The following is a 14,788-nucleotide window of genomic DNA, read 5'->3' on the forward strand; positions in this document are numbered from 1 at the left end:
GAATGCTCACTGAACTGATTTGGTTCTTTTCCTTCCCCACAGTGGCTGTGTTTTTCAGTACTTTGAGGTTATAACTGATCTGCCTGAAGACTTCTCACGAAAGAAAATCAGCCACGGACTAAGCCTCCACAGAGAAACTTTTTATCTGGATCTTGAAATTATGGGAACATTTACTTAAACTTTCTGATGGTTAGAGCTGGAAATGATGATGCTATTTCCTTGAGAAAGCAGAACTTTCAGATATCCAAGTAAAAGATTTGCATATAATCGTACTAAATGCAAGTGAGTCACTTAACCCTTGAAAAACTTAGAGAAAACCTTCAATCTGTACATAGTATACACTTTACTTTTACACACTTTCCTGTTTATAACAATATTAAATCAGGAAAAAAATGCAGGGAGGTATTTAACAGCTGAGCTTAATTTAACATTCAGTCAACCTTAAAGGACAGAAGGTCCTTGCCGGCAATATTTAAAGCAACTTTGAGTTTAAAAATATAGTTGTGACATGTACCAAACAGCTGTCCAGGGATTACCATTCCCCTTGAGTAAAATGGAAAAATATGATGTATCACGAAGGCATCTGAAGAGGCCAGGTGAGAAGCACATCTCTCTCATTTGGGTTAAATAAGAGACAGATTTTATATAAAACTGGTTAACGGTGTGTCTGTCTCAAGTCCTCGCGCATGTCTGGTCTTATAAACTGAGCGTTACGATGCTGAAGGGACGCTCCTGTTGCTCGGCTGAAGTGATGACCCAAACCGGGGGTCCCGTCTGCAAGCCCACGGTGACGGAAGACAGCACAGCTGTTCGCCGCGTGCCTCGAACCTCCCCAGACTTCACCGCTAGCGTTCGTGCATGGATTAGGGGGGACGCCCGTGGAAACCACATGAACGTGTTTCCTGGCTTCACCTTGGGTAAATGCTAACGACACTGTACAAATACTGCCCTGTTGCCTTATCTTCTTCCAAATGTACTGTTCAATAAAGAGTCGCCCAGGCAATCCCACGTGGGTGCCGCTCTTCCTGAGGGCCCAGCGGTGAGCACACCCAGTCACATCCCATCCCACTCTAGCCAGGCGCGCTCCCTCCCTCCCTAAATGCCGGTATCGAGAGGAAAGGGCAGCTGGCCTCCATTTCAGTGTGGAACTATAGAGCTTTTTAAAAATCCAATTCAGAAGCTTTGATAATTGACCATAAAGTCAGCTCCAATTTCTACTGCTTCTTGGTCTCTGAAGGAGGTACCGGCAAGTTTGTGCTCCGCCTGCCACCTGCCTGTCACTTTGGTGGAGGGAACAAGAGAGAGCCAGGAAGACATGCAGCTAAACCACAGGTCGGGATCCTTGAGGAATCGCAGAAGGGAAAGATGTCAGATGACTAGAGAGAGGCAAATGGCAGCCTACTATCTCATGAAAAGATAGGAAGATGGATTTCCCAAATCAACTCGCAGGAGTTTAAGTTTTCCTGCTTGTGGAGCATCTCAGGGCCCAGAGGAAGCGGGAACCAAGAACAGGCAGCACTTCCCCTGGTGGGGGGTGGTGGTGATTTTCTCCATTCAGTAGAACTGGGTTTGGGAGGGCTGGATGCTCCCAGTGACACGGGATTGCTATGGGAGGGGTGGGGTGGGGGGAGGGTAGGCTGACCACTGGAAGGGGAGAGGAGGGTGCTAAGGCGGTTGAAATACAGGAGTGGTAGAAATTGGGAGGGGAAGGGCAGGCAGGCTCCCCCCAATCCACCCAGGCTGCTCCAAACCTTTCCCACTGTTCCGGGTGCTCTGCCCCTCCCGGTGCACTTTGACCTGCCGCGCTGCCTGAAGCTGGAGTTCACAACTTCACTTTTAGTCACAGGATAAGAAATAATGCTTAAAAAAAAAAAAAAGATACGGTATATGCTTATCGTAGCAAATTTAGAAAAGATTTAAGAGAGAAGGGGAGAGATTTCACGGGGGGAAAGAACCAGATGATAAAGTAAATCCCCCCCAGACTTCTGCCCCAAGGAAGTCACCCCAATCTAATCCCCCATTGCTCCCTTCCCTCCAGTCCAAAAGAAAAGCCCTCCCCATCTCTGCTCTGAACTGCAATCTCAGCCTATCAGCTGGCCCCTTTCTTCACACTCTCTTTCAGGTGCCTTAGGCCTGCCACCTGGTAACACACAGACCACCCGCCTCCTCCCGGCCTCCCCTCCTTCCCCCAGAGCCAGGCCTCCCCAGCAGCTGCGCCCCTGCATCTTTCTGTGACTCCTTTACCTTCTGCGATCTGGCTAATGGCCTGACTCTCCTAAAACTGCTTTTGATGATCACCACTTACCTCCCAAAGCCAAAAGCTATGAACACGTATTTGCCATCACCCTCCCCGACTTCGTGCTGCCGTCCCTGCCGTCCCCTCTCCCTCTCGGACACCCCTGCTCGCCTGCCTCCCTGGCTGACTCCCGTACTCCCCTGGTTAAAACCCCTCGGTGGCTCCACTGCCTTTAGACTCCAAGCACAGCTAGAGTTTACACCCTACCCTCCTTATCAGGGCCCATTCTCCAGTTGCTTTATCCCCACTTATTTTTTCAACAATCTAAAAATTCTGCTCCCATAAAGATGTGAGCGCAGCATCGATAACAAGCGAAAGGCAGCCACGCGTTCAACACAAACGACTGGATGAATGACGTGGTGGAATACTACACCGCCATTAAAAATCATGCATGTGATGCGACGTGAAGCATAGAACAGGACAATACAGAACTGCTTAAACAGTATGCTCTCAACTATGTGAGGAGAAAATCATAAGCGAGAATAGAAAGAAATAGGCCCGAATGTTAGTTATGGTTGCCTCCATAGTGGTCTTTTCCCCCCCTGGCTTCATAACCTTTTTCTATACTTTTAAGGAGCTTTTTTTTTTTTTCCGGCTATGCCGCGTGGAGTCCTAATCATTGGACTGCCAGGGAATCCCCTATAGGGAGCTTTAATATACGGATATTCTGATAATAAAACAAGCAAGTAAAAATACCCCAAAGGGAGCATAAAAACAAATGATGCTCTAAGTTTCGGACTAAGGAAATAAAAGTGAGATGATCACGTTTTCCCAAATTTTCCCATCTTCCCTTTTCATACATTGGCCCAATTTGTTGCGGGTTTCCAGGTACCTTCACGTATAGTACTTAGTATGGTTTCCTTTGACCCCATCTCAGATTATACACACAAGGCTGAGTGTCCCGGGCAAGGTGACAGGATGGATGAGTAAGTGCACCAGCCCAGGACGAGAATCCATTGTTTTTTTTGGCTCCTGTGCTGCTGTAACATGTTTGCCCAAACTTGGTGGCTTGAAGAACGCCCACCATCTCCCAGTTCTGTAGGTTAAGGTCCAACACCTCTCTTATTGGGTGACGCATTCTTGCTGGAGACTGGAGGAGGATCTGTTTCCAGGCCCACTCAGGTTGGCAGAATTCAGGTCCATGTTGTAAAACCGCGGTCCCCGTTTCCTTGCTGGCTGTCATCCAGGGGTTTCCTCAGTTTCCACATTCCCTGGCTCATGACCCCTTCACCTTCAAAGCCAGCAATGGCAGGTCGAATCCCTTCACTTCAAATCTCGCTGACCTCCCCTTCGGCCTCATCTCTCCTGCTTTGAAGGGCTCAAGTTGGGCCCACCTGGGATGGGCCCAGGATAATCCCCCTATGGTCAGGTCAGTTGATTAGTAAATTTAATTTAAATCTGAAAAATCCTTCACGGCAGTACCTGGATTAGTGCTTGATTAAATAACCAGGTGTCTCAGTCCGCTCAAGCTGCTGTAATAAAATACCACAGGCTGTATGGCTTAAATAACATTCTCGTGATTCTGGAAGCTGGGAAGTCCAGGATCAAGGTGCCAGCAGGTTCAGTATCTGGTGAGAGTGGCAGCCTTCCTGGGGTATCCTCACACAGTGCACCAGACTCTTCATGCAACCCCACCCTCAGGACCTCACCTAAACCTAATCACCTCCCAAGGGCCCCACCTCCAAATACTATCACACTGGGGGTTAGGGCTTCAACATGAATTTTAGGGGGACACAGTCAGTCCATAGCACCACAGGACAGGGATATGAGGGGCTGGAGGGGCATCTTTAGAATTCTGTCTACCACACAGGTCTTCTGATGTTTCATCCATGTTGTCACTACTTCTGCATGACTCTGAAAGGCATCATATGTTCTGTCATTCATCTATCTTCCTTTTTTGCTAGAAGTTAGCTACTCATAAAAATGTATAAGGAAAAGTGACCACTGGTTTTTCTCACCTGTATCTTCTATTAAATGAAACAGTTTCACTAAGCAAAATGAGTTCCCCCAAAATTCACAAACTTGGTAACATATTAATAAAATGACGTGCAGACTGTGTCTACCTAAGTTTTCATCCCGTAAATGTATATAACTCCATGGAGAATCTGAAATAAAATGAGGACACTGAAACAGCTTATCAGAAGCTCTAGGTAAAGGTACAAGTTTCTAGCACCATGGCCTCTAGGATCTTTAAAAAGCGTCTTAATTCTATAACAAAGACCGCCATGAAACTCACAAATTGCAAAACTGAGCAAAGAAATACTTACGTTTAATCACATGGCTGGTAAAAAAAAAAATTCTCATTATTTTTCAGCAGGGTTCCAATGGCTTAGGAACGTTAAACAAGGCTGTTAACTAAAGCCGGTAAAAAGCTTAGAGTCAAAAAGTTTAACTTTATTACAATTGTTTTTAAAGTCAGCTATGATCTTGACAAATATCACGGGTAAGTCTATATAGCAAGTCTCTAATTTCTGAGATACAAAAGACAATAAATATAGATTCAAACTTCAGCCTAAAAACAAAAGTCTAAATCTAATTACCTGTAGTGTAGTGTGGTTTCAATATTTTGAATACATGACGCTACAAGAACTCGTAACATAAAGTTATTGCTCACTGACAACCAACAAACAGTTCTTCACAGACGACACGCAAGTGTGCGGCACCTTCAAGCCTCCATGTGAGTCCCCCACGGGCCTGCTGGTGCTGGGGGACAATCTGAGATGGCACCATGATGGCACTGCTCCTTCTGGTGGGAGGGCAGGGACAGGGGCAGGCAATGAAAAACGCCCATTTAAGCAGGCCCTGAAGCTGATCTCCCAGGAGCCCAATAAGTGGTCCCGTTTCTTGCAGAGAACAGGACGGTCACCGTGTATCTTTCGGAGTGTGACACGGAGTACCTGTATCCAGCGCAGTGGTCAGCTTCCTGCCAAGCTCCGTTCATTCCATCATGCTGAGTATCCTCCACCAACAGTGACTCTGCTCCAAGCCTTCATTTGCTTCCAGAGCCCGATCTTCATTGCTTTCAAGTTAGTTTGTCATTAAAATAAGTCTTACAAAATTTTTGCCACAAACAATCATATTATTTCTTCTTATTGGTAACAGATTAATTCTTCATTAACTAAAAGTGTGCAGAGTTTCAAGCCAAGCTCCTTTGTCTTGGTTTAATTCTTGGGTATAGCTGTAAAAAAGAATTTTAAAAATATTTACATACTGCACAGATGTGGGAGTATAACACATTTTCAAGAAATATGGGGGGTAGGGACAGGTGCTGATGTCACAGGAAAGAAATTAAACCAAAGAACTCTCTGCCATGTGAAACACCCAGAGCTGCCCAAAGATTCATATTTACCAACTCTTGTACAAAGGACATTCAAAGGTCACAGGGGTTCCCTCAACAGGGACAACGCCATGGTGCAGTGATATAAAATTCAGGATGCGGGCTTCCCTGGCGGTGCAGTGGTTGACAGTCCGCCTGCCGATGCAGGGGACACGGGTTCGTGCCCCGGTCTGGGAAGATCCCATATGCCGCGGAGCAGCTGGGCCCGTGAGCCGTGGCCGCTGAGCCTGCGCGTCCGGAGCCTGTGCTCCGCAATGGGAGAGGCCACAACAGTGAGAGGCCCGCGTACCTCAAAAAAAAAAAAAAAAAATCCAGGATGCTCTAAGCATTAACTCCATCTACACAGCCTACTGAACTGTCAAGTCCAACAAGGACCACAAAGGACTAGAGGTGATTTGCAATACGCTATAAGCTCCAATGCTGGGAGCTTCCATTCCAAGGGAAAAGATAAGAGGTTAAAAAGTCTCTATTTTAACTTTATTTCACAATGGACGTCACACAGACTTGAGGCTATCAGGAACCAAATGCCACAGACTAAAAGTCTACAGATTTGAGGAAGGATACGCGGAGTTTTTTGTTTTAGGATTTGGTGGTTTTGTGTTTTCCATAACAAGAGCTGGCAAGGAGGGTGTTCAGGAAGCCAAGAGCAAGTCAAACTAGTCATTCAACTGGCAAACAGAACAAAACCCTCCTCCCCCTCCCCTAGACAAAGGGAAAAAAGGGTTTACTGAAACAAAGTCAAGCCAGACTTCCAGCCCAAACTGCAAAGTTAACTGAGGGATCAATGTTGTATCAAGGGTTGTTTTTCTCTGTGAGGAAAGATATTTTAGCCAATATCATTTTCTACACTTGTATGTGAGCCTGACTAAAACATTTATGCAATTTCCTTTTTCAAAAAAAAACCTCAAAAGGAACCCAAAGAAGTTGTGTAGAGGCCACTTCTACCCAGGAAAGATCTCCAAAGAACCGAGAATATTTAAATGTCCGATTAAAATGAAAATCTGCAATCCAGCCCACTGATTACAGAACCTCTGAAAGCCACCCAGGAGGCAGAGCTTGGTCTCTGACCAGCTGCTTCCACACTTGGGAACAAATCATTCTCCCCATGTTTCATTCACCACTGGACCTCTTTGTCAGAAAATTAAAGTTAAGACTCAAATAAGCAACTACTTCTAAGAGGTAGAGCTTTTCCCAGATAAGAAACTACAAAAAGCAGAAGTGCGTGCCTGTTTGCTCTTGGTGTTCATTAAAGAAGGAAAGAGGCTGCACGCAAGAGATTATGCTTCTCTGGCGCTAAAGACTTTGTAGAAGCAAACAGGAGGGCTCGAAAGAGAACTACCTTTACATTTCTGCTTTCGTCTGGTAATTGGAAAGACTTTTTTAACGGGCTCCATGGCTTAATTGTTTTTTTCAGTTTCACTACTCTTTATCGTTTATAGTATGATCACACGAATGAATATTGTCCAAACCCCAAATGCTTATCTAATAGTAAACTTTGCTACCAGGAAGACAGTAGTCAGGATATATGATGTCATTTACACTGCACATCAAACCACAAAGGAGAAGAGTCAGGAGGAGGAGATACAGGCCAGAATCCAAGCTCCAGGTCCCAACACCGGGGTCATTTTAACGAGCTCCACAGAGAGTAACGTCCGGACAGCGGGATGATTCCAGACAGAGCCCTGGTTCAGGGCCTCGAGTGGGACAGAAGCTCTCTGTGGACACAGACCATGTCTGTCTGACAGCTGATGAAAATACAGTGAAAATGTCTCCCATTTTTTGTATATTAGACTCTGTCCAACTATACTAGCCTTTCCCTGAAAATACTCCCCCCACCAAGAATGTCTGCCCACTGACAGCAGTCCCTTCAGACTAATATAGACATGTTATTGGATTACATGTGCTGATATGATTTGATTATTTTCTTGGTTTTTATGAACCTTAAAATCCAAAGGTAGAGAAAGAACAAAGAATCTTGTCTCTGGTGCCCTGTTCAAGTTCCCTAGCAGATTTGGAAATCCTGACTTAAACAAATCCAGGGACTTCCCTGGTGACACAGTGGTTAAGAATCCGCCTGCCAATGCAGGGCCCTGGTTCGAGCCCTGGTCCGGGAAGATCCCACATGCCGCAGAGCAACTAGGCCCGTGCGCCACAACTACTGAGCCTGCGCTCTAGAGCCCGCGAGCCACAGCTACTGAGCCCATGCGCCACAACTACTGAGCCTGCACTCTAGAGCCCACGAGCCACAGCTACTGAGCCCGCGCGCCACAACTACTGAGCCTGCGCTCTAGAGCCCGCGAGCCACAGCTACTGAGCCCGCGCACCACAACTACTGAGCCTGCGCTCTAGAGCCCGCGAGCCACAGCTACTGAGCCTGCGCGCCACAACTACTGAGCCTGCGCTCTAGAGCCCGCGAGCCACAGCTACTGAGCCCACGCACCACAACTACTGAAGTTCACGTGCCTAGAGCCCGTGCTCCACAAGAGAAGCCACTGCAATGAGAAGCCCACGTACCGCAACAAAGAGTAGCCCCCGCTCGCCCCAACTAGAGAAAAGCCCACGCATAGCAACGAAGACCCAATGCAGCCCAAAATAAACAAATAAATAACATAAAATAGATACAACATTAAAGAAATAAAAATTGTTTTAAAAAAAACCATCCTTCACTTACTCCCAGCAAATTGCGCGGAACGTATCCCTCCTTGTCATTCAGGCGGGCCCACCACCATTCAATCTCATCTTCGTCTTCCCTGCGGATTATTGTCATGCAGTCTCCTTCTTTCATGGGTAGCTCATCGTCATTCTGAGGTTCATAGTCCCAAAGGGCATAAATGACCCCTTTATTCATTATGCCCATCTTCTCCTGAACTCCTGAAATCATGTAAGATACAGAACAGAATATATGGAACTCAGAGGATACCACGCTCAGAACCTGTCACTCTATAAAACCAAATGAGAAGAAATGGGGACCTGCTGGAATGGTAGAACTATTATATTAAACATTCAATAAATAAACCTCCCGGGGCCAGGGGGAGCAGAGGAAGGCCAGCCGTGTAGAGGGAACATATAAAAGACAAGTTAACGTAGGCTATCATCTCTAAACCAGCTCTAAAAACTAACCAACACCTTATAAGCAGCTCTCAAAACTTCTCTTACTCAGAACACAAAACGATTACAAACCCAGGAATAAAAAAAGAACTGTTCCAGTCTAGGATATTAAAAAAGTTAATGAAACATCTGTCCAATTTTAGCCTATTCACTAAGTGTATTGACCAAGGAACTCTGGAATCATTTTTGTTCTTTACCTAAAACTTAAAGCAGACAGAGAAAAATGACCAGAGTGTTGTGCCTATTAAAGTGGTCTCTATCAATTTCCAAATGTGGAAAGATAAAAGAAAAAAAATTATAAAATGTTAGAATATAGAAATATGGCCAGGTATATTAGACAGGATGTAAAAGTCCACATATAGTCAACTCTAAAATGATGAGAATCAGAATTCTAAAAGATACTGAAATCCACAAACTGGGGAAGGAAAGAAAATCCCCAAATGTCCACTTCTTACCAGAGTTAATAACAGATTTGCAAATGAACTACGACCTTAGGTTTTACCTTTCTCCATTTATACCTTCCTATCCTATAAGGCGACGCTAATGAGCAGTCACAGTCATCAACGGGCAGGCAACATGGGGAGAGGGGAGGAAGAATTAGACAACAATGTCCTGGGCAAGTCAGCGGTCATTATCATTGTCACCTTTTTAGAAAAGCCAGGAAAATACCTGCTTGCCTGTGAACAGCTGGGTTTCTCAACTTATGCGGACCTATATTATTATGAACTTATTTTTCCTGTGTCAATTAATATGACATAGCACACACTGCCTCTCACTCTGGGCAAAACAAGAGATTAAATCGTTCTTTTCCAAAAGAAGGCTCTACCTATCTAAATGGTCAGGTTTCTACTCATGGGGACAAGTAAATTTCCAACTTTCAAGTTATACTTGATAGAACTGTAACTCCACCAAGTTTTAAAGCACGCCAGACTCGTCATCTGGTTGGGATCAGAACGGTGCACTCAACATAACAACTTGAGTCTCATTTCCAGGAAACCATTAGGCATGGAAGACAATTTCTCATTACTTTGCTATTTACCAAACTAAGAGTTATGAATCAACAATTTTCAAACGTTTCTGAGGGTCCTAAAAACATGCTCCATCTCACTGGCAGTTTGGGAAATGCAAACTAAAGGCACGGTGAGACAGGCTTCCAAATCCACCAAAGGTCAAAGAGAACACAGAGCAAAAGGTACTCTCTGCTTGACGTATATTCATTCCTGTGACCTGGCTATTCTACTTCTAGAGAGACACCAGAAGATGAGGACAAAAATGGTGGCCGAAGCCATGTTTATAATTGAATGCACGAATGGATAAATAAATAAAGGAAATAACCCAACATCTGCCAAAAGTAGAATGGAAAGATAAATTGTAGTAGAGTCCCAAAATGGAACAGTAGCGCAGTGAAAAGAAACAACAGCTACATGCAGCAACACAGATGCATCTCAAAAACTATGGGGAATGAAGAAAGCAAGCCACAGAATCACCAGTATGGTTTATTTTATATGAAGGTCAAAAACGGGCAGAACTAAACAATATCAGTTGTAGGATTCATTCAGAGGTGATATACCTATTTTTATAAATTCAAGGGGGCAGTCACCACAGATGTGAGAGGAGCTACATCAGGGCAGGGCCCCTGCTGACGGCAGACAGAGCTCATGTTCTGTTTCCCAAGCTGGATACCTGGATGTTTCACTGTGTTAATCTAGGATCATCATTACTTAAACTGCACATCTACGTCAGAAATGCTCTCGGTATCCACGATATATTTCATAAATTTAAAAAATCTCTGATCAAATGTCCCTAAATGTTTTTTAAAAAATCATATCCCATACTTACATATAGCTTGATCGCCAAGACGTTTAACGTAAGAAAATACATATTAATATAACATACTGATTTCAAAATGTGTCCATAGGTCAAAATTATTCTTGGATGTAGAGTTGAGAACATAAACAGAGAGTGATCATAAATATCAACGATAAAAACTAAGAGCTGAGAGATGAAGAAGAGAACCTGCGGTCTGTGGTTCTCCCTCTGACCCCTCTCCCTTCTCTCCGAGAGCCTGAAAACAGGCCTAGTGAGACTCGGAAAACAGTCAAACAGAGAAGACGTTTCACCTCAGGCATCTTTCCATGCCTGATGCTTGAGTGGTCTGGGGTCCTGGGACGTACCTCCTCATTTGTCTCTGTCTTTTCCCCTTCTCCATTTCTCTCAAGCCAGACTGAAAAGAAACATTAACCTCAACTTCTAAGACTTGTAAATAAAAAAAATTTTCCTTGTAAATAACTGTGCCAATCAACGTATATCCATCTAAAACTTCAAGTCCTTTTTTCTCTAGGGACAGAGCTGATGGGATGCATCAGAATCATAAACTCAAAAACAAGAGAACAAAAGAGTCAAAAAAATCAGTTCTAAAATATGGTGTTGCCTTTCTTTTCTTCTGCGACAAGTTTGATTTAGCAGGAAAACTTGGATCTGTGGATTCTTATTCCAACCCTGCATTTCTCTTGATCATCTTGCGGGGGGGGTTCTGTTTACTTATTTGCACAGATACAGCATCACTCGCTAAGTACTGAAGTCTTACTAGAGGATCTTTCGATGGTCGAAAGCTATTAACCCTGCTAGGTCCAAGGCTGCATCACCGTCTTTTGTCTTTGAAGGTGTCCCTGACAACAGCCGCTTCTAGGCACACACAAAAGCTGCATTCGTGTTTGTGATCGAGGCTGCCCTATCTTCAATGCCCAGGGCTATGTACAACACAAAATGCTTTCCCAAATAATAAAAACCCTTTGGAACGATCCCCTAGAGATAAAGGATAAATGAATGCAGTAATCAGTGCACATAAATCGAACTGTTCCGTACCGTAAAGAAACTGCGAGCACTGGGTGTAGCCTTCCTCCGTTTCCTCACATTTATCAGCAGCCGTCTGCATGTCACTGTAGGTCATGGCAAACACAGCGGCTCCGGACTCCACCAAAAACTTACACACCTGGACGCTGTTACAGGACGCAGCGCAATGCAGCGGGGTCCTGCGGACAAGGGCACAGCAAGGACTGGGGGTGCCTTCCTACACGGGACGACACCTGCCGCAACACGGCATCCGCAGGGAGAGCTCTCCAGCCTGTCACCCACCAGGCCCTTTCTCCTGAAAACCGCTCTCACAGATTTTTAAAAATGAGTTAAACATAGATGCTTGAGCCCATCTGAGAATTCCAGCCACAAAGAAAAATGTCGGGACGGCCCTGGGGCCAGGGCAGCACCGCGGGTGAGAGGGATCAAGGACAGGAGTGAAAGGACAGGCAATTTGTATACTGATCTAAAGCAGGATAGAATATATTTAGTTCCATGTTCTGGAGCATCCAGCCTGATTATTTCCACCAGGATGGAGGACATAACATCTTTAAATAATAGGCCTCCTGGGCTTCCCTGGTGGCGCAGTGGTTGAGAGTCCGCCTGCCGATGCAGGGGACACGGGTTCGTGCCCCGGTCCGGGAAGATCCCACATGCCGTGGAGCGGCTGGGCCCGTGAGCCATGGCCGCTGAGCCTGTGCTCCACAACGGGAGAGGCCACAACAGTGAGAGGCCCGTGTACCGCATAAAAAAAAAAAAAAAGGAAAAAAAAAATAATAGGCCTCCCCTCAAAACACGTGCCTGGGCTTCCCTGGTGGTGCAGTGGCTGGGACTCCGCCTGCCGATGCAGGGGACACGGGTTCGTGCCCCGGTCCGGGAGGATCCCACATGCAGCGGAGCGGCTGGGCCTGTGGGCCATGGCCTCTGGGCCTGCGAGTCCGGAGCCTGTGCTCCGCGGTGGGGGGGGGCCACGGCAGTGAGAAGCCCGCGTACCGCAAAAAAAAAACAAAACCAAAAAAGAAACACGTGCCTGTAAACGTCCCTTTATCGCCACCAATTTTGAAGGAATTAAGTTGCACATAAAGAACTACCTTTCCCCAACATTTTTTTAATCCTAATTCAATTTTAATTGGAAAAAAAATTGCCAATTCAATTCAGACCAGAAAAATGACTGGAAAATACACATTTCAATCTATATTAGCAACTGGTTAGCAGGAACTTAGGAATACCATGACAAAGAATCTTCTCCACCATCTCAAATGTTTCATAATGTATTATAAATGACTCCAGATTCATGGTAAAGGTGGAAGAGCCGGGACCACTGCCCAAACTCAGAAGATGGGCTGGAGGATGTTAATCAAGCCCTGAAGTACATGAGATTTCTTTACCCTTTTCTTCCCTCCCCTTTTCATGTTATTATTCCACTTGGGTCTTTCACAAAAGAAATTTATTTCCCACCCCCCACATCCCAAACACTACCACTAATAATTTGTTGAATATTACTACAGACTTTTTAACTGCATGGCTTTTTAATTTTTAATTTTTTTAGTAGTAAAAAATTATACATAATCTAAACTCCCAATATTAGGAACCAAAGACACTGTGACACATTAAGAATTTGTTCTGCTTATGTTGTGAAGGTAAACTAAAAAAGTAGGCATAAAAAAGGCAAATACTGTTTGTTATCACTTGTATGTAGAATCTGAAAAATAAAACGAATGAAGAGAACAAAACATGCAGACGCACAGAGGCAGAGAACAAATCAGCGGCTACCAGTGGGGTAAGCCAAGCGAGGAAGAGATCAAGACGGGGATCGGGGACTAAGAGGTACAAACTATTATGTATAAAATAAATAAGCGACAAGGATATTTTGTACAGCACAGGGAATGTAGCCGATATTTTAATAACTTTAAATGGAGTATAACCTATAAAAATTTTGACCCTGTGTTATACACCCGAAACTAGTATAATATTGTAACTCACCTATACCTCAACTTAAAAAAAAACCTATTGAGAGCCAAACTAAAAAAAATATATAGGCATAAAAAATTATACATATAGGGCTTCCCTGGTGGCGCAGTGGTTAAGAGTCCGCCTGCCGATGCGGGGGACATGGGTTGGTGCCCCGGTCTGGGAAGATCCCACATGCCGCGGAGCGGCTGGGCCCGTGAGCCATGGCTGCTGAGCCTGCGCGTCTGGAGCCTGTTGCTCCGCAACAGGAGAGGCCACAATAGTGAGAGACCCGCGTACCACAAAAGATAAATAAATAAATAAAAATAAATAAAAATTATACATATATACACATACATAAATGAGCTTGAAGGAAACATTAAAATATTGATGGTGTTTACTTCTAGATTGCAGGATACAAATGGCTTGTTTTCCTCTTATTTCTCTATTTTGTACGTTTTCCACAATGGGCTCACATTACTTTTATAAATACAATTTTTTTAAAGTGCAACCAAAAATGCTTCTCCAAGAATTATTTATAACAAACAAAGAATTGGAAAGCAATCTAAACGTCTAGCAAGAAGGAGACAGCCACAATGAATGAGCCACAGCCACGTGGTAAGACATGAGGCTTTTTTAACCTATGCATATGGGTGTCTGCAACTTATATGTGTATACATGTAAATTTGATATTACAATTATTTCCATATTGAAAGAAATATAGGCTATAAAATTTAAATACTTGTGTAAATACAGTGTGATTATAACTTAATTTTTTTCATATAGAAAGAAGTAAATCTTTCCTAGGAATCATTATTAATCATTAAATCATAATTTAATTAATAATCATTAAATCATCATCCTAGGAGTAATAATATTCGTCATTTACAATAATATCTCCTGGGTTTTAGCCACACACCAGTTCCACAAGATGCTCCACGAAAAATGGATTCCACGGTCAAAACTATTGGGAGAAGTTTACAAATTATAATCCCCTCTTAGACACACAGTAGTTTCAGGGAGGTGGGGGGACCCTGCTTAAATCAGCATTTCTCATATTCACTGAAGCATGCCAATGAACTGTGTACCACTTTGGGACATTTCTTATCTTTATTATTTAACTACTAAACTTCTGAAACTCCATCTGGGAAATTCCCTGGCGGTCCAGTGGTTAGGACTCTAAACTCTCACTGCCAAGGGCCTGAGTTCAATCTCTGGTCGGGGAACTATGATCCCATAAGCCA

At 44.2% G+C, this 14,788-nt stretch overlaps 2 protein-coding genes across 15 annotated transcripts in view; one reads left to right on the forward strand and one right to left on the reverse strand.

Annotated features, from left to right (window-relative positions):
* CAPN2 (calpain 2) overlaps window positions 1–1,003 on the forward strand; it is a 61,258-nt gene extending 60,255 nt beyond the window's left edge. For all 6 annotated transcript variants that reach the window (XM_089917851.1, XM_089917899.1, XM_089917941.1 and 3 more), the window contains one exon: window positions 43–1,003. In XM_089917851.1, the coding sequence (XP_089773977.1) occupies window positions 43–66 (24 nt within the window). In that variant the 3' untranslated portion in view covers window positions 67–1,003. The remainder of the gene's footprint in view (window positions 1–42) is intronic.
* A 3,541-nt stretch (window positions 1,004–4,544) lies between these two features.
* The window catches only part of TP53BP2 (tumor protein p53 binding protein 2), a 196,895-nt gene continuing 186,651 nt past the window's right edge, over window positions 4,545–14,788 (reverse strand). For 8 of the 9 annotated variants that reach the window (XM_089917456.1, XM_089917373.1, XM_089917650.1 and 5 more), the window contains 3 exons: window positions 11,607–11,773; window positions 8,305–8,504; window positions 4,545–5,474 (listed from right to left, as the gene is read on the reverse strand). In XM_089917456.1, coding sequence (XP_089773582.1) covers window positions 5,433–5,474; window positions 8,305–8,504; window positions 11,607–11,773 — 409 coding nt within the window. In that variant the 3' untranslated portion in view covers window positions 4,545–5,432. Of the gene's footprint in view, window positions 5,475–8,304; window positions 8,505–11,606; window positions 14,509–14,788 lie in introns of those variants that run through there. The other variant, XM_089917591.1, reaches the window with a different exon arrangement.

The sequence above is a fragment of the Delphinapterus leucas genome, chromosome 1 (genome assembly GCF_059928025.1).
Source record: "Delphinapterus leucas isolate spDelLeu-1000000601 "Yukka" chromosome 1, BTC_Dleu_Yukka2, whole genome shotgun sequence".
Classification (NCBI taxonomy): Eukaryota; Metazoa; Chordata; class Mammalia; order Artiodactyla; family Monodontidae; genus Delphinapterus; species Delphinapterus leucas.